Genomic DNA, 26,963 nt, shown 5'->3' with positions numbered 1-26,963 from the left:
GGGTTTGCTGTTTTTGGTGTGGTCTCAGCCCTAGGGACCTTGTGTTATTATAACAGCAATAAAAACCTCTCAGAGCATTAACTGAGAAATAATTGTGACTATTATTTATAAAAAATAATTAAATTAGAGCCCTATAATATAAAGCAGTCATGACATAAACCTGGTTCCCTAAAATAGAAACATAGCCATTACCTAATGGGTATTTATCCCTAAAGACCCTGCAACCTGAATAGATATAACAAAGACTGCTCTCTCAGAGCCTGTGACGCAGTTGTGCCCGCCCCTGAGGGCATTTATAGACTGTACACACAGATCTAATCATCATTCTTTCTTTAACACTGCCGCAATCATGGACACAGTGACCTTGAAGGTTGGTAGTTACATTTCTATTTCAGGGAACCAGGTTTATGATAACCTAACGTTCCCGCTCAAGCACGAAATGTAACCATTACCTAGTAGGTAGAGATACCAAAGCTGTTGCAAGGCAATATTGCAGACCAATAGGAATGCCACAAGGCTAAGCAAAGCTACCTAGGAACCCCAGTACAAGTAGCTAGGGCTCCCTATTGAGGGAGAACTCACCTCTATGTTTATGATGCAAGGGCCGACCCTGAAGCCGCCCTGAACACTCTTGTTCCAAAGCCACGATTTTGCGGATCTACGATATTAAGTCAATAGAACCATGTAAAAAGTATGGGGAGTAGCCCACACCGCTGCATTGCAAATGTCTCTGACAGATGCCCCCTGGAACAAAGCCCACAAAGTTGCCATGCCCCTGGCAGAATGGGCATTGAGCTTTTCTAGAAGGGGCAAGGTGACTTGATTGTGTCTGTGATCCATTTAGATATCGTCTGCTTAGACAGGGCTTTACCATGGGACTTAGCCTCACAACCAGCAAAAAAATTGCTCATACTGCCTCCAACTCTGTTCTGTCCACAAAATACTCTAGTACCCGCACCGGCAAAGCGTATGGAGCTGCCATTCCCTGTCAGACTGGAAAGGAGGGGGGTGGAAAGCCTCTCATTCCAGTCTGGTTAATGTGGAATGCCGAGATGGATTTCGGCAAAAAAGACAGGATTGGTACGAAGCGTAACCTTTGTCCTGGCTTCTGCAAAAATTAATCAGGTTTTCACAATTGAAAATGTTTGCATCTCACTCACCCGCTTAGCGGATGTAATTGCAAGCAAGAAAGCAGTTTTCAATGATAAATACTTCAGCTCAGCTGAATGCTCAGTCGGGATGGCACAATGTACCCTGCACCTGACTGAACAGGTTCGGGTAGTCTCCATAGCTGAGTGCTCAGGAGCTGTATCAGGGACTACTAGGAACACCTTGGCTCGGACCTACTTGATTTCTCCAGACAGACCTGTAGATCAGGGGACCTGCAAGACTTCAGTTGACCCCCTTGATCAATTGCAGAAGCGCTGCTCAAAGGTAAAGTTTAACTGCAGGGGACGTGCTCTCTGACACTGTTTTCAGACGGGAATGCCAGCTCCTGTTCACCTGCCTCCTTATCTGCGTTCATCCCCCTGGGACCCCAAAGGGACAGGCAGAGCAGGTGGTGCTAAACGTTCGTGCAGCAACTCTCGGTCAGAAACTGCTGCCCCGAGTTTCTCCAGTTGCTTCCACCGGTGACAACTCCTCTTCTTCCTCGGTGAAGAAGGCGCAGAAGATGATGAAAACCATGTGGTGTCCGCTCTTACTTGGCACAGAGCCATGGAATGAGGACACAACCTGCTCTGACAGAACGTGATGGGGAAGAGCGCTGTAAGCAGAAGGTTCTGTAGAGCTGTGGGAGACGTTTCTCCAGCGTATGCTTGGGGAAATGCGTACAAAACTCTCAGAAATTGCGGTTCACCAGTGCCTCCTTTGCATGCTCTGGTCCCAGGCAGGAAGAGCATCTGCCATACTTGTCCTTCACAGGCAGACTGACATTGCATGTCTGGCAGGAATAAAACCCAGGCATTATACAAAATAGCAAGCAATGTACAGGTGCTGCCTCAGCTGCTGCAGACAGCAATGGGGCTGTTCAAAGATAGGAACCGGGAAAGTCTGGTTGGTTCTGTGTGGTTTATTCAACACCGTACTGGTATGGATGGTACCGGGTTGGGAACGGAGCGGGTCGGTGACCTCAGTTTGCAGTTACCGTGGGTAGCAATTTACAGGGATGCTCACCTGTGCAAACCACTGTCAGTACCCACATGAGACTGAGGGAAGCCTGCTTGTTTGTAAACTAACAGCCCTCATAATGGTGATGAGAAAGCTGTCACCAAAACAGCATCAAGATGCTGTGTGAGGGATTCCAGAAGCAGACTCCTGGTCCTGCAAGGCACCAGAGCCCAGCAGCTGCTCTCACTACACGTGGGCCGCAGCACACAATGCAGACAATGCGTAGTCTTTGAAAACACAAAAAAAATACGCAAAAAGAATATATTTCTACCATACAGTAACACAATTACTTAAATTATACAACCCGTCTCATAATTTAGTTCGAAGCCAAAAAGAGAATAAAATAACTCCAGCCGGAGCTACTTCAGCCTAGGAAAAGAACACAGTCAGCCAACTTACATTGCTTGATCCCTGGGAAGGGGTGACTCAAGCTGCCGGCTTCACACTGGGCACAAGGCCACAGAGGGATGTAACAAACAGGCTGTAGTGCACAGTGATTATTTGTAAGTCGGTACTGCTTTATTGGGACGCCTCGGGAGAAGATATCCTGAATAAGTGGCTGTACCAATTAAAAGAAATGCAGTTGAGACGACCTTAGTCACACTTTGGTTTCTTAATGAAAAGAAAAAACTCAAATCACATTATGATTAAATGTTAAATACATCATGTAAAATATGAGTCAATGTATTTATTCTTGAACAAAATTAAATCGCTGTTTTTTAAAATTTCTACATGAAATGAAAAATAATGTAATCACATCTTATCACAAGGCGAGGCACCTGCGATGTTGACACACCAACTTTCTTTGCAACACCAGCCCGAGAAGCTACAGGATACTTCTCCAAGAGTTCATCGTGGTTTAAGCAAGTCACATCGTAATCACATACTCACTGCACTGTGCTATGCGACCACACTTGCTCTGAAAAACGATCTCAGTTCAATTAAAACAAAGGGACATCCTAATTAAATGACAAATAGCTTTGGTAAGAACAGTCTCCCAGAGTTGTATCTCATTTAAGCAGAAATTTCGATTACCAGTATCCCGATTAGTAGTTATCTGAATAAACTCCCCTGTCAGGTCAGTTCTTGAAAGGAAAAATGATAAGGTCTGTGCGTGCAGTTTTTATGTTCTCGTGGGTGGGGGACATGGCTTCGGCACAGGCTCTGCAAACAGCTTATTTATATCTTAAAGAGGTTAATACCCATTAGGTAATGGTTACATTTCTTATTTGAAATGGAACTATTGCCGTATAATGAATTATAGCATTTTCTAAGAGAGATTCAGTCCGTTTACGTAAGCATAAGGATTCCGATATTTTCAGAAAACTAAATTCAGAAATCAAGTCATGTAAACAGTTTTCAGAAAATGTATCTGAATATTCCGAAAGTCAGCTTCTGTAAAACAGCACTTAGTTTTCAGAATTTAATTGAAAATTTCTAACAAAATGTATATCATGTAAACACTTTTTGGAAAACTTATACTGATAGAGTACTGCACATGTGCAAACTTTGACCTTCATTCCTGCATGTGGTTTTAGAAAACAGAAATAATAATACTCTGTAGTCAGTCTGCATACATCCACTTTTCTAGTTAGGGATAAAGTAATACATTTCTTAAAGTCCATATGTATTTGTTAATAGCCCATACTGAAGCAACAGATGTTTTCCAGCTTTAAAATGACGTGATAATTTAAAATGTCTGCAAAAGAAACTGGTATAAAACAGGATGAGCTGTTGGAATGGCTGACTGCATATTGTGGGGAATCTGAATAGGGGAATCTTTGAATTTAATACCTGACACTTCGAAAGCACTATATTGGATTGGTCTCTGTTCTATCGCAGAAATGTCCGGTCTTCAAATTGTACTTAGACTACTACAGTACTTCGCATGCAAAAATATTCTGTGTTTTCCGAAAACTTTAATCCATGTATAGTTGAATTCTAATTAGATTTTCTGTCATTAAAACATTTAAACACAAGAAAGTGACGTTTGAGCAAATCAGTTTTCTGAAAACATTGTGTTATGTAAAGGTACTGATTGATAGACTGAAAAGGGGTGACCAGTTGGCAGGGGTTTCCATATCCAAGACTGAACAAGTTACAGCTGTTACTCAAGGAAGCATAAGAAGTAAATTAATGATTTGTAAAATGGTAAGTTACCAGCACCAGTGACTAGACATTGGTAATAAACATAAATGCTAATCAATTATATCAGTAAAAAAACAAGCATGAATGAATAAGTAAACCAAATCAAAGTATTGTTTTATTAATATTTATTATACTTCATGGGTTAAAACACACAAAAGCTACTATCTATGATTTACCATTTCTGCCAGGAAATTATGTGTATAAACTGTATTATTGAAAACAAGGTGTTATGAAGAAGATACAACCCTCTAGAATACAAAAAGACAAAACACATATCAATAAACATGACAAAAGCAACATTAAAAAATTAACAAAAGAATACGCAAAAATATGTACAATAAGGGTGGAACTCTAATGAGCAACACGCATAATGTTCTGCGTCCAAATTCTTGGAACTGTAGGTTGGTGAATGTCATTCAAAATACAGCCCTTATTACTGGTCTTGACAAAAGCAAATGGTCTGTCATGTATTTCATAAATTGTTCAAAAACTGTAATTTCAGTGCTTACCTTTTTGCCATATCAGTGACTAAATGTTGATCTAGATTTCAACAATCTATAATCTTAGGTAGAAGAGAGTACTGCCAGAATGCAGCATATTGAAGGTGTTTTAAAACACGCAACATGCTTCATGAGAAAAAACAACTAAACGCTGTGTCTCAGAGTAGTTGCTGTTAATGTTTTGTTTCTTTCCTATGGCTGCTAGAAACCCTGGTAATCTGTACAAGAACCAAAAAGGTTGGACAGCTGTTTGAGAAATATTCATCTGAGATTTCTCGCAGAATTATATAACCCTTTTGTATTTAGTTACATATACTTTGTATAACATTTGATTTAAATATCAAATCTCTCATGTTAGAATCGAAAAATCTCAAAATGGAACCTTACATATATAGAACAAAAGTGGTGAATACTGCAGCAATACTGAGAAGTTCTGTTGAATCCCAGCTCTTATTTACTGAGTTTGACACTGTGAAACGGTATCATTCTTTCGAGGGGCTGAAGCCCACCAGTCTTGAGTTTCACTTGCAGCTTCTTTTGTAGACTCTAGACCTAAAAAGAATAAAAAATAAGTAAATAAGACTATTTAAAAATAATTGTAAAATTAATTTATAGACATAAGCCGGTATATACAAAATCAGCCATCCATTATAAAAAAAAACAAATAAAAACTAAACTAGGTTTCTGGGAAAGAAATTAGTTTCAATGTATGCAAATAATTGAAATACCGTATTACTTTGAATTAACTTATTCAAATTGTGGCAGTAATTAGAAGTAATATGGTACAAAAGGTGCAAAGATGCCATCACCAGGTTGATATGTCCTTGCCTCTTGACCCAATTTAAAGTTCTAGTTGCAGCATTTTGTACAAATTGAAGAGGAGAAATAAATAATCACTCTTTTTGCGACCTGACAAAGACATGACTCCGGATATTGACAAGGCGCTATTAGGTTACCGTTAATCCAAATGCCAAAAAGGTGCACCCATTGTGAAAAAGTATATAGCACAGGGCTTCTCAAACTCGGTCCTGGGGACCCCCTGTGGCTGCTGGTTTTTGTTCCAACCGAGCTCTCAATTACTTAACTATACCCTTAATTGAACTGATAATTTGCTTAATTAGACCTTTTTACTTGTTTTCAGCTCTTAAACAGTTGCAGAGTTCAAGTTACTTATCAAATGTTATAGCCAACTTGAAATATGCAATTTGTTCAAGAGCTGAAAACAAGTAAAAAGGTTTAATTAAGCAAATTATCAGTTCAATTAAGGGTATATTTAAGTAATTGAGAGCTGGGTTGGAACGAAAACCAGCAGCCACAGGGGGTCCCCAGGACCGAGTTTGAGAAGCCCTGGCATGAACCATTTGAGAATCAAATTCCATCTTAAGACAGCTAGGTCAGAATTTCCAGTTGATACCGATTTACACTAGTCCTTGCCACAGCCAGTGAACTGAATTTGGTGCATCTCCAAGTACCATACAAGCTAAATAAGGCATGAGCAAGAAAAAGGTACAAAACATACTGAGTTAAGACTCAACATTTTCTTTCCTCCTTATTCTCCTGCTTAGGAAGACTACAATTAGAAAGGTTGTCTTAAGGAGTAACCCATTTCAATATAATGTACCTAGGTGCCGTGCAGATTATATGAACAGAGGTGTGTGTTCAAAACAAACTAAAAACAAAATTACCCATTGCAGGACAACTGTCGGTTTCACTAGTTGCATTTTCTGACCGTTCCGTTATTTCTAGTAAACATGACCCAGAATAGATATTTGAAGGATTACAGAAAGCACATTAAGAAGGGAAAAAACTGTACTAAAATCAAAATAAAAAAGTTATGTATTACACTGACAAATGCTAAGGTAAGACTACAACAAACACACACTTACCTGGTACCGTTCCAAGACTGGAGTTGTCAAAGAACTGTGTTGGACGAGACACAGACATCGAATCAGGTCGGGAGTCAAAGAATTTACTTTTAGGGGAATTGAGCACCAGTATTTCAGAGGAAGCAAGCTTTCTACATGGAGATGGAGTCTGAGGTACTGAAACTTCTTGTTTTAGTGGAGACAAAGGTAGACATTTGGAATGTCTTTCTATATCAGTCAATGAATGCACAGCCTTTGAGTCTTTATGTTTCCTTGCCCTGGCTTTCCATTTGGAAACCTCATCTTGCAGGTTCAAGACAATACTAGGAAAACAGAAAAGGTCATTATGGACAAACACAAAATTAAACTGTTAATGCAGCTTCGATATAGTCTCTCTCCTGTGAATAAATTCCATGTTTTACTGAATAGGCCTACAGCTTAGCAGTCAATAATTTCAAAATACTGACCGAATTGTAACTGTCGTCTCAAAGACCAATTACAAGTGGTGCAAACCTATTATCACATACGCATTTAAAAAAAAAAAACATTGTTTTTCAAAATCAGGAACAATTTTTAGCAGAACATCCAATACGCTACAAACAATGCATAATAGAAAACAGCAAATTACAATGTACATTTAAATGAACAAAAAACCTGAAGGACTTTTGTTCAATTAGCTGAAAATAAGACTTGAATATTATTACTATGATTAAATCAATACTATATTTTAACAGAAGTTATTTCAATCTGAAATATGCTTGTTAATTAACATTACCGTTAACATTATGTCAGAAGCATTTTAAGGACGGATGACCAATAAAAATCGACACATTGATTAAAATTGTTGCATCTTTAAAAATTACCTATCAAGTTCATCATTTTTCTTCTTCAGCTGGTGTACTTCAGCTTCTAATTTAGCTTTTTCAGCTTTTATCACCAGCACTGCTGTGCTCTGTACGATTCCAAAACTTCCGCAGGATAGAGGTCCTGCATCAGTGGGGTGATGATTTTTGTGATCCTCATGCACTAAAAAACAGAACAGAAGACATACTTTAAAAGAATTCCCCTTCCTACCTGCATTTAAAAATGCAATAAGAAAAAGGTAATTATTCTGCAACATCTGTAGTTCAAATAAGGCCTGAGTTTTGTACCCTACTGACTATTCATGAATACATTTATCAAAACTTGGTTTGTAGTGCTGGGACAAATAGCTGAACAAATATTTGACATGTATTCAGATACAAAAATCAGATGTTGGTATTCTCTAGAAATTATAAAATTACCTTGCAGTTATTTATCGCCTCACCACAAGTTGTGCAACAGTTTAAAAAATGGCAAATGAAAGAGAGCTCTACGTTACGTGAGATTTAATACATAAAAAACACAACAGCTCTTGAGCCTCTATTTAAAGTTTTACACGGCAGAAAGTAAATAAACCAGATTAAGCCACCTGGGTCAAAAAGGTGTTGTGCTGCTTTAGAGCGAGGAGTCAGAATCTCATGGGACAGAAAAAAAAGTCAAGAACATCATTCTGAAATGCCTCGCTTAAACTGTGCCCAACTTGCTGGAAATGTGTAGTGATTTTCATATAGAATGTATATACAACATATTTTTTGTTGCGACTAAGTGGAATGCACTAAATGAAAACTTTACAATGCCATTTACAGGTTTATTACATTCCAGTTATCTTGCTTGTTCAGCTACAAAAATGCACAAGTAAAACCTCATGTCATTACTTCATGAAAACATGTGTGAAGAAACGGCAAAAAAATAAAATGTGTTGTTAACTTTATGTACCATTTATTTTAGGAATAAACAAAGCAATGTTTAACTTAAACTGCTTTTTGGCATTTTTTGTTTTGTTGTTCATTCACTGGGGTAAATTAAGGCCTACACAATGTATTCTTTACACCTGTGTTACATAGTGTAAGGCCTTGCTGTAAAATAAGGCACAGGCACACACAACTCCCCCTCCCTCTCCCTCCTATGCTGTCTCTATATATATATAAAATAGGCACATTTACTGCCTATTTTATAGTTTCTCAAGGAAGAGATGAAACGTATGTTTTAAAAACCTTTTATTAACACAAACATCTTAAACTCTCACTGTCTATAAAACTAAAACTAGGGCTCTACTCTGATCACTAAAGATTGCAAATATGAGTGCAAGCGCGAATGGCGCTTGCCCACAATTCTGTGCCGCATAAATTGAGTGAAGACATAAAAAAAGCGATTCTGATGACAGTGCAATGTGGTCACAAATAGGCAACTGAATACTGTGTTAAGACCTGCTGAAACTAAGTTTATCTAGTGGTGCAATTAGGAACTTTAACAACTGAACACACTATAAAAAGCGAAGAAGTCTTAAGTAACAACTGTGTGTGTTTAGACTGATACAGAAAGATAAAATAAAAGAATGACTGGGATGAGAGGGCTATTTCTCTAGCGTACTCCATTGCTAAATTCTTGTAGTTCACATTTTAGAGGATGCCACGGTGATAAATAATTTGCTTTATATACATATTCATTAATTGAGTAATTTGGTTTGGTATGTAACTATTCACAAACCACCAATTCCATATCCTTAATTTTACAGTTTGGAGGAACTATAGAGCTACAACTAAGGTACTATGAAAAACAAAAGCAAATTCCATAATTAAAAAAAAACAAAAAGCCAACCCCGGTTCTGAGCAATATAATGGCTTTTACTACTTTTTTAAAAAAATAACGAATATCCAAACGAATATTTAAAATTATGAGCGAATATCCGAACATGGAACTCCTAGCACTACTTGTTTATGATTTATGCAACACACAGCAAATACCTTGTGGGTGCTCTTCCACTTTTTTCCATTTTTTGATAACTGTACCAAAGAATTCCCTGTATTGGAATAAATGCTTGCCATGTGACCCAACCATAGAGGCATAACTATTTCACAAGTAGCGATTATAGCTGAAGTTTTACATTATGACCCTATGAACAGTTTACGGGTATGTCAAGTTATAAATTAAAATAAGGGCTATCCAATGGATGGCTCGTTGAGATGCTAAATATGTCTCTTGATTTATGTGACTCAGCCTTGATCAGTATGGTTCTTTAAGCCACTATTTGCCAGACAGCTCTGACTATAGTCCAGCTTTCCAGTAACATTTTTCAGAAAAATACTAACTTGTTTCATCATGGTCCTGTTGCATCCTCCTGAGTTTTTCTCTGAGGCTTCTCAGACTGTCTTCTTTGTGTTCCAGATGTGCTTTTAATGAATCAAACCTGCAGATACATGGAATAAATGGGGTCGGTTTTGTGCATGCAATAGCATTTTGTTGTGTGTACAGTAGCATTGATTAAGGAAGTCAAGGGTAGTCTGCTATATATGCTGTCTTGATCTTTCTTCTCCCTCCTCTCTCCAGACTACCATTTCTCCCTACACCCCCTCTCGCCCCCACTGCTCCTCCACCTCCAGCAGACTAGCTGTACACCCCCTCCGCTCCCCTGCCCCCAGAGCTCGCTTCTTCTCCACCTTTGCCCCTCAGCGGTGGAATGTCCCACCCATAACAGGACTGCTCAGTCGCTGACCACCTTCCGGTGCATCCTCAAGACATACCTGATCAGACAGCATTTGTAAACCTCAATTCGACTATACTGGACTATATGGCACCCAATTGTACCAGTTCTTCCATCAGCTTGTACTTGCACTGAACTGCTCCATACCTTAGAACTGTATCTTGTATTTGATTTTTACTCTTATAGGTAACCACACTCATTTTTTGTAATTGCTCGTATTGGGAAATCATTCTCATATATTTATCATGCTTACTACGTGTTCTTACTGGACTCATAAGCAAATATTTACTACAAGTTATAACTGCTCTTCGTCAAACTTGCGCTTACCTCATACCTCACTGTATTCTTTATTTTGCTCTTACATTTGATCTTATTGTATTTTCATAATTGCTATTATGATATTCTGTAATGTGATATTTTATAATGTGAGAACTTGTAATGTACTACTTTATACTGCAAATACTCTAATGTAATATTTAACAACTGTAAGTCGCCTTGGATAAGGGCGCCAAAATAAATAAGTAAATACCAGTTGCTAAAACATGAATAAGGGATACACCGATAACTAGACATGTATACATAAGTACTTAAATAAAAATAAAAATTAAGCAGATGCAACTAATTTAAAGGAGAAACACAGTATCTTACTCTTGTTGCCATTTTCGCGATAGGCCAGTCCTCTCAAACTCCAACTTTACCACCTTTGTCTTAAGACGTTCAAGTTCTTCTGTGTATGGGGCTGCCCCTTTCTTAACTTTTGCCTAAACAGAAAAAGAGATAGGTGAATATAATTTTAGTAGGAGTTAAAATACAGCTTTATTGGTCATTAAAAGATGATCAAAAAAACAAAACTGCACAGTCTTACTCTTAAACTTGCCCAAGGCAAGGTTTTATAAGGGTGGTGCAATTAAGCTACCTTTCAGTATCAGCAACACAAGCAATTGCATTTTCTTTTTAATCCTTCTTATTCCAGCGGTTTAATTTATTAAGCATTAATCTAAAATGGAATTGCAATTCATGTAAAATATCTACACTCAACCTGCCAAGATGACATACCTCAATATGTACCAGATTCATGTTCAGACTTTTGATGGCATTCTCTCTTTCAGTCAATTTTGCTTCTAGATCCTTCAGCTCTCCCTGCAATGCACTTGTCTTCCTCCTGTGTTCCAATGCATTTTCTTCAGCTATATCCAAGGCGCCTTGTAGCTCTTTAATTTTTAATTGCATTTGCTGGTTTTTGAAAACAAAAACAAAACAAAAACTTGGATTAAGTGAAAATCATGTAAACAGGATATTAGATATTGCAGTTAAGCAATATTAAATTACAGTTGTTGAACAGTTGCTGTTCAAAAAAAACAAATAGACAGAGATTAGAAAGTCACCACTCTCTCTCCAGTCATTATTTTTAGTGACATAGCAGCACCTACCACACTCTATAGGAAGTGCGCGTCTAAAACATTTTTAAAAAGAGCCATACAATTGACCAAAAATGTTTTTTTTTTTTTTTTTTTTTTGCAAGGAAAGATGTCCGGAAGCCTTACATTATGCTTACGAGACCAAAAAATCCCATTTGTGGCATAATCTCACATAATTTTCTACTAATTGAAGGCCATACCAAGCAGTCCTTTGTTGGTAAGATTCTTTGACCAAACAGGGAAAAATAAGCAGAGACCTGTAGAGAACTCTTTATTCAATGTTTCAGATCATTGCCATTTTGACTCAAAAAGCGGTTTATATGAATTTGTTTTAAAAGCAAGGTTATAAAAAATACTGAAGCTACTGAAGCTACTATATATATATATATATATATATATATATATATATATATATATATATATATATATATATATATATATATATATATATATATATATATATATATATATATGACACACATACACACCCTTTGCAATAAATATGTACATAAATGAGCCTGCGACAGGGAAGGCTTGTATTTGGCTCTCGGGCGCATGTGTAACCTGCCGGGTGGGTCAGACACCCTGTTTGATACCACCCGTCAATCATGGCAATAACACGGCAGAGGCCGGGTAGGGTTGTGTTGGCTGGCCATCTCCGATTGGTTGGGGGGGGGGGTCTGCCAAACAGTTAAATTGAAACTATACTGTATCCAAGGTTCCTTGCTTTTTCAGGAGAATGGCCGGCGAAAGCGGGTAGAGAGGAATACGGATCCTGACACTGTAGTGTGTGTGCCGAAATTTTACCGAAGCTCCTATTGCCTGTGTCTGCCTACCTCAGCAAACCACCCACATCACTCACAGAACCCTTTACATTTACTGCTTTAGCCTAGACTTTTGTGTCACTTAGGAAAAAGATGCAATTCATTGCACACTAGCTTTAAGTAGCATGGGTACATAAATATGTATTGAATTAACACAGCTGTATTATATTAGCATAGATGTATTATTGCTGCCATTTAACACCAGACTCAAGCAAATTCATTGATCAACAAACATAATAACAACAATAACAATAATAATGTCTTAACATGAGCTTGCTGCATGACTTCCTACATAAATAAGTTCCAGAAAGACCAGGTGGACTACGACAGTATCTTCTCAGAAATTTGCTGAACGCATGAACAGAAAAGATGCGTCAACCTCTGGTAAAATGTTAGTTTTATTTTAGCTCCCCAGCCCCCACACCTCAGCCCCACCATGTCAATGAGGAAGGCTGCACTTTGAAGACAAACTTTGTGGAAAACCAGTTTATGAAAGCTGTAGGACATCAGTAATCGCTCAAGGACAAATTGGAACTCAGACAAACATTTAAATCTACCCTCTTGTATATTAATTAGGTTATTTATATTTGGAACAAGAATTTCTCAGGCAAAAAGAAAATTACATGGAAACACACAACCTGAAAGTACTGAAAAGGGGCAAGACTTATTTTTTTCATTTTCCATGGAAATTGTCCCAATGTCTTCATACAAGACTTGATAAAACATTTGTCTACTTACTAAAATCAATAATGGAGTGATTTTTTAGTCACAGGTGTTTTATGCTTAAGACAAGCCACATGCACTTGGAAATTCCACAAAGAATGGACAAGTCTTAAACAGGAATGCATGTTAAAAAAAACATCTTAAAATATAAAAAGTACCTCAATTTCCTTTTCATTTGCTCCAAGTTTATCCATAAGCCTCTGGTTTTCTTCTTGCAGTAATAAAGCTGCACCACTTTTAGGAACTACATTTGTAAGGGAGTCCAATTGCTGAATGAGAGTTTGACTTTTTTTCTTTTCTTCTTCTAGCTGTTTATTTGACTGGATTCTGAAAGCTTTTCTTTTTTTATCAAAATCAGTAAACTTTAAAGCCAAGCTCTAAAAACAAAACAAAACAAAAAATGTTTAGCACAGATGGATTGGCAATATGAAGTCTGCACTTTATTACAATTACAGGACTATAAACCGAATACTTTAAACCCACCGAAACCACCGAGTGGCTGTACATTCCTACATTTCTACTGGAGACTCTGCAGACAGGGGAGGATTGTATACGCTTGTGACTTTTAAAACGAGATCACAATTAGATGCCAGTTAGATATGGAGGATTGTTGTTGCTCACAGGATTTAAAGCTATAGATGTTAGAAAGTGAGCATTGTACACACTTGGGGATTTAAAACAGAATTACCTCTGGCAACATTTAAAAAAAAAAGCCTAGACAGACACACAAACACCCCAGAATAAGGATTAAGGATTTTGTTGTGGAAAACAACAAAAGAAAGGTACTATTGTTACATATTGTGACAGGAAAAACTGCCCAATTGTGCAAAGCAACCGAAAAAAATCTCAGACTAATTTAAAAAAGTAAGACTTATGCTAAACAATTTATGTGGCTACAAAGTCATTTTCTGAGGTTCCTTCTCAGTTTAAATGTTTTATTTACTATATGTTGGCAATGTGAAAACTACTCCCCTAGAAATATCTGCTGTGGTGATACACTTCTCAGATTCAACAATCAAAGCACATAAAGTAGTCAAACGCAAAACTGCAGTAATTACAAACTGGTTTAGAGACGATACCTGAAATACTTCCAAAGAGAAGGTACGTGGTAAATTACCTTTAGGTCCTGTGACATAAGCTCAACATGCTGCTTTATTCTAGCTTTCTCCTGCCTTAATATTTCCATTACATCGGGGACGGATGGATTTTCCAAAGCCATTAGTTTCTCTTTCATTTTCTCCCGATCCTGCATTTCCTTTTGTACCTCCGTGTCAGTTTTAACAAAATCGTGTTCCATCTCTGATAAAATCTGGCTAATTTCCTATAAAACAAACACAATACATTAAATAAAAATACAGCAGGGTGAAAATAGAAGCGCTCCAGTATGACAGGCAAGCATGAGGAGTTGTTTTCCTAAAATGATTATTTTATTGGAAACGCATAATGAGCATTTAACTCCATGAAGACCCACCTGCAATTGCAAGTCTCTCTTTTCAAGTAGTCCAGACAATCTATCGGTTTCACATTGGTCATTGTACTTTATAAAGCCATCGCCTGTCAGAAATTGAATCTTCTTGACTAGAAGCTCTTGCTTCTTGTTCTCCTCAAAGCAATCCATTTCATACCGAGCAGTCAGCTGATGGTGTTCCATCTGATTCTGGGCTAAAGTAGTGTATAAAACCTGACAAGAAAAACAACACACTTAATATTCCTTTTATGATTTCACAAGAGATTAGAAATACAGAAATCAGTTAAAAGGGTGTAAGCATATTTAAAATAGAAATGCCACTTCTTTTTTTGCAAGCCATGTATGGTCAAATTAACCCTAGCATTTGAATGAACCTTATTTACAACAGGGATCACTGGCGTGAAGACAGGCATGACAAATGACCAGGGTTTGTGGAATTGGTGACCGCACCTTTAATTGTGTACATATTAATTTTTTTAAACAAAGGCACCTTAGCAAATCCTCCTATAGATTGATCAATAACCTGTTCACATGTTGTTACTGAGCGACCACTGTATTGTGTGCTGAGAAACTGACAGCACCAGACGGGATAACAGAGGAAAAAAATTCTCAGCCGTGTTACCTTGCGACCACAAAGCTCTGCCTGAAATTGACACCAATGACAAAAATAAAATGTTTATTTTATTGTTCATTACATGTGTTGCTGTTTACAAAAATGCTGGCTGGTTTGTGGTGTTTGGGGTTACAGCCTGTGAGTGATTACTGACTATGAATTACTACCTACAGTAATTAATATACTCGCATACACATGTGGTCTTCACTAAAGTCCAAATTTAAAAAGACACTACGTTCCACTGTAGGCCTCGGGATGAAATTGTTAGCTAGGAGGCTACATTTAATTATTTTATTTTTTATTTATTTATTTATTTTAAATTAGCAGTGGCAGAAAACCGCTTCAGCAAGTACAGTAGAATCCGCCAGAACTGACGGACGCTGAATCTATTAGGTTGGCTACTAATGAGAGCATAACAAAAACAAAAGAAAAATGAGGGAGACACAGATCTTTTCAAGAAAGCTGGGGGACTTTGTGTCAGTGGATTTGAACATATGAAGGATCACCTTGTTTGTTAGAGCCGCCAGTGAATGTTTTACTTTTTAAACGCTGCAAAAACAACTGGTTTGATTGTCAAGCATCCACATTGTAATTTGACAGAACAAGTGATTTATTTGCACTACACGGGACCTTACTTTCCTCCCATTAGTGCTTGAGCCCCGAAGCACTCACAGAATCGTAGCCTATGCACCCATTATCAGCAATTAAAGCCCGATTTTCAAAATGAACTGATTAAATCGCTCACCAGTACTGTATCGGTATAAGAAAAATGTTTTAAAAAAATATATTTCAGCTTACAATCAATTCAAGTATGCTGATGATAATGTAAACACCACTAAGCTACAGGTAGTGAGACCCAAACTTTAAAACATGTTACTGTTGTTTATAGGCAAGAATTTTATTAAGAATATACTGGGTTATTATGTTTTAAGTAACATAAGGCCTTTTTCCATACAACTTAAGCTTGGTAAAACTTATGCGAATAAGAAAATATATCTGACAAATGTAATGACGTCAAATTGTCTAACGCGCATTCTCAGATGATAAAAACAAGATCGCAGACATGGAGCAAAGAAAAAACACAATTATTCCTACAATTACTAAACAAATATGATGTGTCTCTACACTTGATTTGTTTTTACGTTTTAAGTTCAAAGTTTCTACCCATTCATTTCAAAAATAATAATAATTAAAAAAACACACACAAGCTAAGAACATGAGGAAGAAACATTTTAGCACACATTATATATATATATATATATATATATATATATATATATATATATATATATATATATATATATATATATATATATATATACACACACACACACACACACACACACACACACACACACAGTGGCTTGCAAAAGTATTCAGACCCCTGACCAATTCTCTCATATTACTGAATTACAAATGGTACATTGAAATTTCGTTCTGTTCGATATTTTATTTTAAAACACTTAAACTCAAAATCAATTATTGTAAGGTGACATTGGTTTTATGTTGGGAAATATTTTTAAGAAAAATAAAAAACTGAAATATCTTGCTTGCATAAGTATTCAACCCCCACACATTAATATTTGGTAGAGCCACCTTTCGCTGCAATAACAGCTTTAAGTCTTTTGGGGTAAGTATGTACCAGCTTTGCACACAGTGTCGGAGTGATTTTGGCCCATTCTTCTTGGCAGATTTGCTCCAGGTTGTTCAGGTTGGTTGGACAACGCTTGTGGACCGCAATTTTCAAATAGTGCCACAGATTCTCAATGGGATTGAGATCAGGACTTTGACTGGGCCACTGTAGGACATTCACCTTTTTGTTCTTGAGCCACTCCAATGTTGCTTTGGCCTTGTGCTTGGGATCATTGTCCTGCTGAAAGGTGAATTTCCTCCCAAGCTTCAGTTTTTTAGCAGACTGAAGCAGATTCTCTTGCAGTATTTTCCTGTATTTTGCTCCATCCATTCTTCCTTCAATTGTAACAAGATGCCCAGTCCCTGCTGATGAGAAGCATCCCCACAGCATGATGCTGCCACCACCATACTTCACTGTAGGGATGGTGTGTCTTGAGGCATAGGCAGTGTTAGGTTTGCGCCACACATAGCTCTATCTTGGTCTCATCTGACCACAAAACCTTTTCCCACATCGCAGCTGGGTCACTCTCATGCTTTCTGGCAAACTCCAGATGTGCTTTCAGATGGTACTTTTTGAGTAACGGCTTCTTTCTTGCCACCCTCCCATACAGGCCAGTGTTATGCAGAGCTCTTGATATGGTTGACTGGTGCACCATTACTCCACTCCCAGCCACTGAACTCTGTAGCTCCTTCAAAGTGATTGTTGGCCTCTCTGTGGCTTCTCTCACAAGTCTCCTTCTTGTTTGAGCGCTGAGTTTTGAGGGACGGCCTTTTCTTGGCAGTGCCTGGGTGGTGTGATGCAGCTTCCACTTCCTGATTATTGATCCAACTGTGCTCACTGGGATATCCAAACACTTGGATATTATTTTGTACCCTTTCCCTAATCTATGCATTTGTATTACTTTATCTCTAACTTTTGTAGAATGCTCTTTGGTCTTCATTTTCCTTCAGATTCACAGCCTTACCAATGATCCTTCAACAGTGGGGTTTTTATCCAGAAAATGTGACAGCAACTTTAATGGTTCACAGGTGGAGGCCAATGGTAAGGTAATTGTGTCCTCGTTAGGGCAATTTCTTTCATTGGTGCAAACTGGGAGCTTCCACAGTACATGTGTTTAATACTTATGCAAGCAAGATATTTAAGTTTTTTATTTTTCTTAAAAATATTGCCCAACATAAAACCAATGTCACCTTACAATAATTGATTCTGAGTTTCAGTGTTTAAAAATAAAATATCGAACAGAACAAAATTTCAATGTACCATTTGTAATTCAGTAATATGAGAGAATTGGTCAGGGGTCTGAATACTTTTGCAAGCCACTGTATGTATGTATGTGTGTGTGTGTGTGTGTGTGTGTGTGTGTGTGTGTGTGTGTGTGTGTGTGTGTGTGTGTGTGTGTGTGTGTGTGTGTGTGTGTGTGTGTGTGTATATATATATATATATATATATATATATATATATATATATATATATATATATATATATATATCTCATTTTAAATCTGTAAGACATTTACCTTTTTTTAAATTTTGTTAGACTGTTGAATAAGTGGTAGAAACTTAGTTTCCTAATGTGCTAGTTCTTTGAATGTTTATTATGTTATTAAAACTGTACTTTCAAAATTATGAATTTGTTTTCTTAGAACAAGTAGTCTGCTCCATGACACTTTTAGGGAATCCTTCTGAATCATATTATGTGTTAATTCAAATCGTGTGATGATTACTATTCATATATGGACTGTATCAAGGGGTTTCCCCAAATATAAACCAATCACAAGTACTAGTATTTTTATTTTATTGTGTCACTGCCTAAAACGCACCGATTTGCCAGACAATCCCGCAAGCAAATACTATTGAACGTGTTGTCTTTTGCTAAAGATAATAATTTAAAATAAACTAAAACTACTCCCCGCCCCCCAACTGTAATTGGTAAATGAGAGGACTGGCAATATTATTTTGTAGAATTTCAGATGTACGCAATAACTCAAACTGAGAAATAAAATGTCAGAATTTGTTCATCTCCATTTTATTCAGTAATTATTTTCTCCCATTTTAAAAGTGGGCTTTTGATTGGCTGATTTGGCGCCACCAGTCTCCACTGGTGCGCCATAAAAATAATATATATATATATATATATATATATATATATATATATATATAATATTAAAGCACGACCGACACCCAATCTTTATACATTTATTTCGTGATGTTCTCGGTTAGTTTATAATAATTAATATAATTAAAAAAAAAATGTGTGTTAAAAATTTACCGAAATATTCTGATTGGAAAAGGGGGACAAAAAGTAAGGCGAATACGTAAATCATGCACGTAGGATCATGTAAGACGATGTGTTTTAACCTTCTGAAGATTTGTTTATACCTTCCAAAAATATGTAAGTACCTTTTACAAATGCAACACGTTATTTAATAAATGTGACACTCACTGCAGGGACGTCCAAGTCAAAAACGGTAAGACCAACATGTAAAAATTACAACCAAAAACACTTGAACACACAATTGCCAGTTCCAAAAAATATATATATATATATATATATATATATATATATATATATATATATATATTATATATACGGTATATAGTGCCATCTTACATATGAGCAATCTGATCGCTCGCTCAGTTTTTTTTTACTTACCTTTAAGATCTCAGAGTACTTTCTTTACAAAAAATGTGAGTGACAAGGATAAAAGTGTTTTGTGGTGTCCCAACCACAGGGAATTCCCTTTGATTCGCTTGAATTTACAGTGGATGAAACATTTTTTCGCACTTGTCAGTACTATTTTTGTAGCAATTTTACTGAATAACTTATAAACTCGCTTGATAAATGTACGATAATGTTTACTGTGAAAATGTAATAGTAAAACGTGGCCTATTTTTTTTTTTTTTTTTACCTCATTAGTACAAAATCGTCCCCCTTTGCTAACGACATCTTCAGTCTTTTTTTTTTTTTGCGTTGGACACAAACACACACGACTTCACACTTTAAAAGATGCAAAATGATTCAGTAAATTCAAAAAGCCCAATAAACTTTGCATCATGCGCAGAGGAAGAACTCAAAATGTAAATCCATTAGGCGAGATTTGCATTGCAGGGGAGATGAAGGGAGGTTTCAGTTTGAGATAGTCTTAGACAAAAAAAGCAGGATTGGTACAGAGCTTAACCTTTTGGCATCTGCAAAAATTAAAGCAGGCTTTCGCAATTGAGCGCCTACTGTGGAGGAGATTGCAAGAAAGAAAGCTGCTTTGATTAAAAATTTCAGCTCAACTTCTTTAGCGTTTACTACCAGAGGTTGATGGGGGAGAAGTGCTGTGCAGGTAAAAGGGATGCAGGGCACTCTGTAGAGCTGCAAGAGACGTTTTTCCAGCGTGAGCTTGGAGAAATGTGTAGAAAACAGTGCTGACTTGGCATGCTGTGGCCCCAGGCAGATTAAATCTGATGAGGACTAGTTGATGTCTGTGTCTCAGTAGTCCTCTGGGCGAGTACTTAAATCAAATGTCCACAATCACATATACTGTCACATTCAGTCTTGCATTAAAAAAAAATGCAGGGAAGTCAATTTTCTGACAGGATGTAGCAGAGGTGAATAAGCATTCACAAATAATGCTTAGAAAACAGTTACTGGAACTGAAACCTCCCTTCGTCTCCCCTGCAATGCCAACCCCACTTAATGACATTTTACATTTGTGTTCTCCCTCTGCACGGGATGCGATGTATGTCGTTTGAATTTACTGAAACACTTTACATCTTTTGAAGGAAGTGTAACATGTGGAGATTTATACTGGGTTATGACTGTGACTGAAGATGGCGTTAGCAAAGAGGGCCAGTTGTACTAATGAGGTCAAACAATAGGCCACGTTTTACTAAACCTTTGAAAGCTTATGAACAAACAATTACCATAATGAACATTATCGTAATATGTTGCTTAAAACATAACATAATAATAGCTTTCTTGGAAAATATCTGCACTTCCCTCATTTCCTTTGTATTTGTTATGCTTTCATTAGTATCTAAACCTAGTTCTGGCAGATTCTACTGTACTTGCTAAAATGTTTCTCCCACTGCTAATTAAAAAAAAAAAAAAAGCCACCTAGCTAATAATTTCACCCCGAGGGCTAGTGAAATGTACAGTCTTTAAATTGGGACATTAGTAAAGACCACGTGTGTACGGGAGTACATTAATTATTGAAGATAGTAATTCATAGCCAGCCAGCATTTTAAAGAGCAACACATGTAATGTACAGTAAAATAAACATTTTATTTATCATCTGTGTCAATTCCACACAGAGCTTCATGGTTGGCAAGGTGACACAGCTGAGAGAATGTTTTCCTGTTACCCCCCGTCCCTGGTCTGGTACTGTCAGTTTCTCAGCACAGTAGTCTCTCAGTAACGAGGTGCAAACAGTGATCGATCTGTACGAGCGTTTGCAAAGGCACTTTGTTTAAAAATAAATAAATAAATGGAACTCAATTGGTGTTTATTTTTTAGCAAAATAAAATCCAAACCTATTTTTAGGGACCCCAACTGTTGCTGATTCCAACTTAGGCACTTCACATCAGGACTAGCCAGTTTCAAAATGTACTAGTCCTTTGGACTAGTAGCACAGTATTGTTAGTTTGTAACCCTGTGTGCCATTTAAAATGGTTTACAATATCAAAAACATTAACATCAAGATAAAACTATAATAACTACGAACAATTAATGTTTTAATTAAAGCCAACATCAAAAATGATCTAAAGGGGACTCGGTATAACTTTGTCGCTTTGCACTTTGTCGATGCTTGTGTTTTCTTTCTTTTTGCAAGTAAGGAATGTATCCATTTCACCAAACACCAAAAACAAATTCAACCAGCCGCTATTGCTGTTACTAAAATACAGCCGCGCCTAATAAATAAAACAAAAACCTTCAGAATATGAGTATTATGATTAATTATATTTACTGTAGCATTTATGTTTATTATATATATATATATATATATATATATATATATATATATATATATATATATATGCAGAAAAGATTGCACTTCACTGATTAGGAGACTTGGTGATTCAGTGGTTAAAGAAAGAGGCTTGTTACCAGGAGGTTTACCACCAAGTCCCTAAGTCACTGTGGATAAAAGCGTCTGCCAAATGACCAAAAAATACATTTGTATTCAATTACACAACAAGTTGAAAACAACAAAGTTCATGAGCAGCACAGAGAGCTCTCCATAGGCACAATCGCCAGACGCCTGCTTCACACACCCTAATGGAACTCCTGTCCACTCAATCGAAATCACACATGTGTAAGTACGGACGTGATATATTCTGTGTTCTTCTTAATTGTATCTGCAGTTCGCTTTGAGCTGCTAAACAAAAACTGAATATTCATGGACAATGGTTTAGAAAGACTACATAATACTATTAAAAAAATCAATTCAACATCATTATTTTCTTTTACTTTCATTTTTATTTGTGCATTTCTGAGTCGTACCCCCTATGACCCTTAGAAGTACACCCAGGCACGTGTACCCCGGTTGAAAACCCCTGCCTTACAGTATGACAATACAACAAACATAGTATTACGCCACGGATTAGCACCGGCTAATTTTGTATACCCCAAATGACTTACCTTTAGTTTCTTCAGTACAAATTTGAACTGTGAGCTCATTCTCTGAATATCACAGTGCAGGATCTCAACAGGCTTTGTTTGTCCAGAAGAAAGTGGGGAGAGCAGGTGCGACATAAACTCCTTCTGAGAATCAATGTCCTTTAGCAGGATGGTTTCCATGTTGCTACACCAGCTTCCAAACTGGTCTTTTAGCTTATGGAAACTCTGCAGACAGCCCTGTATTTCAACAGAAAAGATAGCGTTATAGTAAATTGTGGCTATAGGTTTTTTTTTTTTTTTTTTTTTTTTTTTTTTTAATTTAGACATGCCCAAGGAACACAGTTCTCTGCAAGCTACCAGCATCTGGCCAGTAGGGTCCACTGTAGCAGGATGAGAAACGGTCTCTGCTGGTTTTGTCACGTAAAGGAGTGCCAGAGCTGATGTGGCACTCCCTCCAGAATCCCCAGCAAAGACTGACGACATCACAATCCAGGACAAACACCTGCACTCGCATGACTAATTCATCACTCTGCTGGCCATGCGGCCGTGCTTTTACCATGCAAGCCACTCGAGGGTGGGGTTCACAAAATGATATACAAATTAAGGAGAAACAAAAGAACACAAGTACCTTTAGTTGCTTATCTGTTCCCTCAAGATGCAGCGACAGTTTCTCCATCTCTCCGATGGATGGATTGGATTTGCTCCCCATGGAGGCAACCTGCTCCTCGAAGCCTGCAATCTTTGCTAAAAGCCTTTGGTTTTCTTTTTTCTCTTCAGACAAACACTGCAATTACAAAGTCATTCTGTTTAATAGTAGATTTAATATCCAAATCAAAATGTATTTCACTATTTCAACAAATTTAAAAATAAAACTGTTTATCAAACAAAGCCAGCATGTCATTATCACAATTTTAAAATCAAGTTTAGTCTGAAACAGGTTTAATTATTAACTGGACAGAACAGGTAAATCAATAGCCAGACTACATTTTACCATGACATTGTGTCTGATAATATCCATAGCATCACTAAATATGAAGTTATTATCTTGAGAGAAATTTGAAAAGCAAGAGATTAAACATTTCATAGGTTTGTTACTCACCGACTCAATATTCCTCTTTTCCACATTCATTGTCACCTGCAAGTGGTCAAGGGTTTTCTGAAGCTCATCTCTTTCCTGAGTCAATGCTGCCATATCTCCTTGGAATTGACTAAGCTTCTTCTCATGCTCCAGTGCCTCCAGCTCAATTTTCTCCAGTCGGGAGACACTGTTCCTCAGTTCCTCCAACTCTTTGTTCAGACTCTCCTGGCTCTGAACAAGACTCAGATTCTCTGCCATAAGATGGCTTTGGTTAGCAGCAGACAGCTTTAACTCTTCAGTGAAACTCAGCAGCTAGATGGAAAAATAATAAATGTAGTAATATTCATTTTATTAAATACTATGAATGCAAGTTACATGAAAGATTAACGGTGGATTTGTGCAGTCTGGTATGTCTTGCTTCAATAAATAAATATCCCCCACAAGCAATTGCGTGCAGGGTCTGTGCCAATTAAATCTGCACACAGATCAAAAGAACATTACCTTATCTGCCTGGGTCTCCTGCAAGTTTGATAGCCAAGCTTCTTTTTCAGCAACTTGGCATCTTAATTGCTCAACTTCTTGACGTCTATGCATTAGCTCCTCTTGGGTTTGCCTCAATATCTCTTGACTCTCAGACTAAGATGAGAACACATGTGGATGAAAGACAAGAAGAAACAAGTTGTTAAAGTTCACTTTATAGTTGACACCATCTTTAAGGTTAGGTTAATGGATTAACTGATCTGTACAATTTAGCTATGTTTAATAAAACATTGTATTTCCACCCCCGCATTTTATTTAAAATATTCTTAAATTGTTATTTTATTTGTCTGGAGAATAATAATGGTTTTAAGTGGGGGTAGGCCAGATCCCTGTGGGCCATAACTGCATCATTTTTAAATTCCCTAGTGTGCGTTTGTTAATCACTATAGGATGTGTGCCAATAGTATTTCAGTACAAGGTGTTTAAGACCAAAACAGCAATACAATTAAAAAAACTCACCTCTTCTGCCAGTTTGTGCTGCAGACTTGATATTTGAGCCTCGTTTTCAGCAACCTGCCTTTTAAACTCATCCACCACTTGCTGTTGGTGCTTCAGTTGAGTCTCAGACTAGGAAAAGAAAATGCAATTGCAAAAACAAATATCAGTATCGATCAAAGGAACTGTTTAGATGTATTCCTACAGCTATGAACAAAGAATAATGTATAAGTAAATATACATTTTGTAATTAAGTAAAAATAAATATCAATTCCTCCTGAAGACGATCTACCTCCGCAGCAAGCCTGTCCCAGCTTTGAAGCAGCTCCTCTTTCTCAGCAGACGGAGATCAGTGTTATTTTAGTCAGCATTTTTTTATTTTAGTCATAGTCTATTTGACAACAACCTGTAGACTTTTGGCCTTATCAGAAGATTGAATTTAGTAATTCCCTTAGGTCTAATCCAGTGGTTCCCAACCTTTTTGGGTGTGCAAACCCCTTCTGAACCTCCAACAACTTTGCAGACCACCAGGGTGCAAAATAACCAGCAGCACCGGTGCCAATTGCCGCAGTGCCCAAGCTGCTTGCTGCAATGTCTCTCAAATTGAAAAAGAAAATGATGGCAAAAGTTGCATGTCAGCCCGCCCGTCATTGCCGCTGGTGTCACTCAGCACCAGCACATCGTGATCTACAACGCATTCACAAACTTGCTCAGTGTCAGCTGGCCCGATCTGTCACAATTAAATTTAATTCTGTCTAATCTCATCCTGAAAGAAAATGACCCATTATCATGATGTACTATTATTGCAATTCTTTTTACTGTGCATCTCCTAGCAGTAAGCCACGAGAACGACGTACTGTACCACTGGTTAATGACGGGCAAGTGGAAGGAGGGAGGCTGTTGGACTGCTCAATATAACCACACTTTCAGAACTTTCAATCACACGTGTTCACTGGCAGTGTCACTTTCCATCTGCGAGCCCTGTGCCAACTCATACTTTTAAAAAGAAAAGGAGGAGCCATCTAAAACGGCAGCGAAGTGTTCTAGGATTTACCTAATTTTCAGGTAAGCAATGGGTGCACAACAATTCATCCCCGACAACAATACTACAGTAATAACAATGTGAACTAACAGTTCAAGTACAGTAACCTGCAGAAAGGACAACAACAACAGAATGCTGTCATACTAGAGATACATGTAGGATAGGTAGGATAAAAATAACCAGAATCCATGGTTACTTTTTCTAGTAGTTCAGATTCTCTCACTGCAATCTGGTTCTTCAGGTCAATATTCAATTGCTGTTGCTGTCTCAGTTTTTCTTGGGTCTCTATGGTCTAAATACAAAAAACACACCACAATTAATAATGCAAGAACACTTTTTTTTTTTAATGAATACTCATCAGTCCGTGGAGCATTCGAAGTTGAACTTTGTGCTTTTTGACCTTCTGAAGCTTGCAATACCTGGACACACTTTCAGCCACCTCAAATAGATATGTATATACTGTAAGTACAGATGAGCAGGCACCTCCATTCCAATGCCCTTACCAAAGTAAAATCACCACTGAATAAGCAGTCCTAGAGATAGTGCCGTGAAAGTATTTGCCCCCTGTCTGATTTTCTGCATTTTTGCATATTTCTGACACTGAATGCTATCAGATCTTCAACCAAAATCTAATGTTAGATAAAAGGGACCCAGAGTGAACAAATAGCACAATTTTGATATTTATTTCATTTATTTATTAAAGTTATGTAACCCAATGCCCCCGTGTGAAAATGTAATCACCACATAGACTCAGTAACGGGTTACGCCACCTTTAGCAGCAATAACTGCAACAAAACACTTTCTGTAATTATTGATCAATCTCTTATAGCGCCATGGAGGAATTTTGGCCCACTCCTTCAAGCAGAACTGCTTCATGAACATTTGTGGGTTTGAGCATAAACTGCTTGTTTCAGGTCCTGCCACAACCTCTCAATGGGGTTTAGGTCTGGACTTTGAATAGGCCATTCCAAAACTTTAAATTTCTTGTTCTTCAACCATTCTGATGTAGTTTCAGATCATTGTCTTGCTGCACGACCCAGCTGTGCTTCAGCTCATGGACGGAATGCCTGACATTCTCCTGTAGAATTCTGATACAGAGCAAAATTCATGGTTCCTTCAATGATGGCAAGTCATCCAGGTCCTGATGCAGCAAAGCATCCCCAAATCATGACACTACCACCACCATGCTTGACTGTTGGTATAAGGTTCTTACTGTGGAATGCAGTGTTTGGTTTTCGCCAGACATAATGGGGCCCATGTTGGCCAAAAAGTTCCACTTTTGACTCATCTGTCCATAGAACATTGTTCCAGAACTCTTGAGGATCATCCAGGTGCTTT

At 37.5% G+C, this 26,963-nt stretch overlaps 1 protein-coding gene across 2 annotated transcripts in view; it reads right to left on the bottom strand.

Annotated features, from left to right (window-relative positions):
* Positions 1-4,456: 4,456 nt before the first annotated feature.
* Positions 4,457-26,963, bottom strand: part of cenpe (centromere protein E) — a 55,231-nt gene continuing 32,724 nt past the window's right edge. For both annotated transcript variants that reach the window (XM_041261268.1, XM_041261279.1), the window contains exons 38-52: positions 25,822-25,917; positions 24,608-24,715; positions 24,110-24,244; positions 23,630-23,920; positions 23,159-23,314; positions 22,552-22,767; positions 14,681-14,890; positions 14,327-14,530; positions 13,368-13,586; positions 11,301-11,477; positions 10,893-11,005; positions 9,853-9,950; positions 7,546-7,708; positions 6,704-7,005; positions 4,457-5,369 (exon numbers count right to left, since the gene is read on the bottom strand). In XM_041261268.1, coding sequence (XP_041117202.1) covers positions 5,272-5,369; positions 6,704-7,005; positions 7,546-7,708; positions 9,853-9,950; positions 10,893-11,005; positions 11,301-11,477; positions 13,368-13,586; positions 14,327-14,530; positions 14,681-14,890; positions 22,552-22,767; positions 23,159-23,314; positions 23,630-23,920; positions 24,110-24,244; positions 24,608-24,715; positions 25,822-25,917 — 2,586 coding nt within the window. In that variant the 3' untranslated portion in view covers positions 4,457-5,271. The remainder of the gene's footprint in view (positions 5,370-6,703; positions 7,006-7,545; positions 7,709-9,852; positions 9,951-10,892; positions 11,006-11,300; positions 11,478-13,367; positions 13,587-14,326; positions 14,531-14,680; positions 14,891-22,551; positions 22,768-23,158; positions 23,315-23,629; positions 23,921-24,109; positions 24,245-24,607; positions 24,716-25,821; positions 25,918-26,963) is intronic.

This window comes from Polyodon spathula, chromosome 1 (genome assembly GCF_017654505.1).
Source record: "Polyodon spathula isolate WHYD16114869_AA chromosome 1, ASM1765450v1, whole genome shotgun sequence".
Taxonomy (NCBI): domain Eukaryota; kingdom Metazoa; phylum Chordata; class Actinopteri; order Acipenseriformes; family Polyodontidae; genus Polyodon; species Polyodon spathula.
This window is presented reverse-complemented; position numbering and strand designations above follow the sequence as displayed.